This window comes from Rutidosis leptorrhynchoides, chromosome 11 (assembly GCF_046630445.1).
Source record: "Rutidosis leptorrhynchoides isolate AG116_Rl617_1_P2 chromosome 11, CSIRO_AGI_Rlap_v1, whole genome shotgun sequence".
NCBI lineage: Eukaryota > Viridiplantae > Streptophyta > Magnoliopsida > Asterales > Asteraceae > Rutidosis > Rutidosis leptorrhynchoides.
Window position 1 is genome coordinate 94,647,744 of NC_092343.1, and position 2,632 is coordinate 94,650,375.

Sequence of the window (2,632 nt, forward strand, 5' to 3'; positions counted from 1 at the left end):
ACACCACCCTTTTTCCTTTCTTCTTCTTCTAATTTCATATACTCCAAAACCTCCTTTCTCTCCCAATTCCATTCCCATATATTCATCAATCAATCAAATCCATGATTCCCCTTACTATTCCAATCAACTTCTATTCCCGTTCCATCACCCAAACACCTCTCATCGGAGCTAACCATACCTCCGCCCGTTTTTGCTCCAGGTAATCAATCCCCTTTCCTATTCCCCTTATTTCATTCATTTAAAATCAAATTTAATTCATTCATTAACTTAAAATAAATAAAATCACACAAGCAAAACGTTGTCGTTTCATTAATTCATTCCAAATGGAACTTAATCACACAACTAAACCCGGTTTTCTCCGAAACGTCGTCGTTCGGTTCTTATTATTCTCGCTTTTCGTCATCGCAATTCGGTTTGCTTACGTCATTACACTTAGAGGTGAATCCTGCCGTTCCGGCGATGATTTCTGTTTCTTCTCTCCGGAGAATCAAAACCTCGTCACTGCCGCCGCCGTCAGCGGCAGTCATTCCTCCGTCACACTCAACCCTGCCGCCGCGGCGTCGCCGGAATTTCATAAACGCGTGATGTTCTACATTACCGTGTTTCAAGATCTCATCGTTGACGGATTCCTGTCGACGAAATCGAAGTCGCTCGTCGTCGATACGCCGGCCGGTGATGACGTGTACGCGTTACGCGAGATCGGCGTTGATGATTCTATCGGAATTAATAGAAAACCTTCGAAGCCGTTGGTAATTGGTAAACTAGGGTTCCGGCATCCGTTTAAGGATAACACGTTCGATTTCATATTTTCCGGTAACGGGGCGATTGACCGATCGGTAAATGTAGCGGAGTTCGCATCAGAGATTCAACGGACACTTAAACCCGAAGGGTATGTTGTTGTTCATACAGCTTCTAATGATACGTATAGTTTCGATTCATTCATTCATTTATTTAATAGTTGTACGTTTATACGATCTCGTAAAATCGATGGATTCGATACCAATATGCCTCACATTCACGAAATTATAATGAAGAAACTAGTAGATATCAAAATTAGGCAAAAAACTGATAATAGGCATTCGAAATCGGAGTCTAACCGTCAGTTGTTGAAGAGAGCTGAGCCTTTAATTGAATCCGAACCGTTAAAACCATGGATTACATTGAAGCGAAATATCGAGAATGTTAAGTACTTGCCATCAATGGCGGATATTAGTTTTAGGCGTCGGTATGTTTACGTTGACGTTGGTGCACGTAGTTATGGTTCGAGTATCGTTAGTTGGTTTAAGAAACAGTATCCGAAACAGAACAAGACGTTTGATATATGCGCTATTGAAGCCGATAAGCATTTTCATGATCAATACACGTCGAAAAAAGGTGTTACATTGTTACCGTACGCTGCTTGGGTCAAAAACGAGAGTTTAGTATTCGAGATTAATCAAACACCAGGTGACGAGAACGTTGAAAAGGGAAGGGGAATGGGTCGGATACAACCTGTTAAATCGGGTGGTGGGATTGTGGGGTCCACTGATGTGATACAAGGGTTTGATTTTGCGAATTGGTTGAAGAACACAGTGACTGAACAAGATTTTGTAGTGATGAAAATGGACGTTGAAGGGACAGAATTTGATCTGATTCCTAAATTGATTGAAACGGGTGCGATTTCGTTGATTGATGAAGTGTTTTTAGAATGCCATTATAATCGGTGGCAGAAATGTTGTCCGGGTGTTAGGAGTCCGAAGTATCAGAAAACGTACGGCCAATGTTTGAATTTGTTTAAGTCTTTGAGACAACGCGGTGTGCTTGTTCATCAATGGTGGTGATCTGTATTCGGGGGTACACAATTGTTTTTTACGTGACGATGTTGTAGTTTTAACGCGATTGCTTGTTACAGTTTGTGCGAATTCGTTGTAATGGTTGGTTGATCATCAGGAAATAGTATACACGGCTAAGCCGGTTCATTAGTTTTACAGTTTAAAAATGTGTTCTTTAGATTACATCATAAAGTGCTGAAATGTTGCAAGATTGTTACTTAGATCTGGTAAATAGTTCATTTAAATGCTCATTATGTAGATTCAAGATTTTGCAGTTTGGTACATAGCTATCCAGTTAGTTACGGAGTAATATATAATTTGAAATTTATAAAAAAAAAAAAAAAATGTTAAAGAACAGAATTAAAAATTTGGATCTAGTTGAGTTACATATTTGATATTGACCCTATCTCACACAAGATCCAAATGATCTTATTTGACAACTATCAATTGAACTACACCCTGATTGACCTTATCACACACAAGATCCAAATGATTTATTTGACTACTATCAATTGAAGTACTGAACTAGACCCTGACTATATTGATATTGACTGTACTTTAAACCAAACATCTATATACATTGACACAGACACGTAGAACAAACAATTGCACCAGCATAAATCTTCGCACAAAATAAATTGACGAATCTTTATAAAAGTCTTAGGTGTTTTTTCAGTCTGCATATCTTATTGTCTTAAGTCTCTGCATCCGCATACGTTTTTAGTGCAGACAGTTTATTTTTTTGGAGACGCAAGCTAAAATAATGTTTTATTTTGCCTGCAACCTCGCAAATAGATATATGCTTCTAAGTGTTGCAGACA

At 38.7% G+C, this 2,632-nt stretch overlaps 1 protein-coding gene across 1 annotated transcript; it reads left to right on the plus strand.

Moving 5' to 3' along the window:
• Positions 1-256: 256 nt before the first annotated feature.
• LOC139877304 (uncharacterized) lies at positions 257-2,100 on the plus strand. The gene has a single exon (XM_071864713.1). It carries the CDS (start codon positions 324-326, stop codon positions 1,818-1,820), a length of 1,497 nt encoding a protein of 498 aa, XP_071720814.1. The 5' UTR covers positions 257-323; the 3' UTR covers positions 1,821-2,100.
• Positions 2,101-2,632: the final 532 nt, after the last annotated feature.

Coding starts and splice junctions, on each gene's coding strand:
- LOC139877304 (XM_071864713.1), top strand. CDS start 324: ATGGAACTTAATCACACAACTAAACCCGGTTTTCTCCGAAACGTCGTC.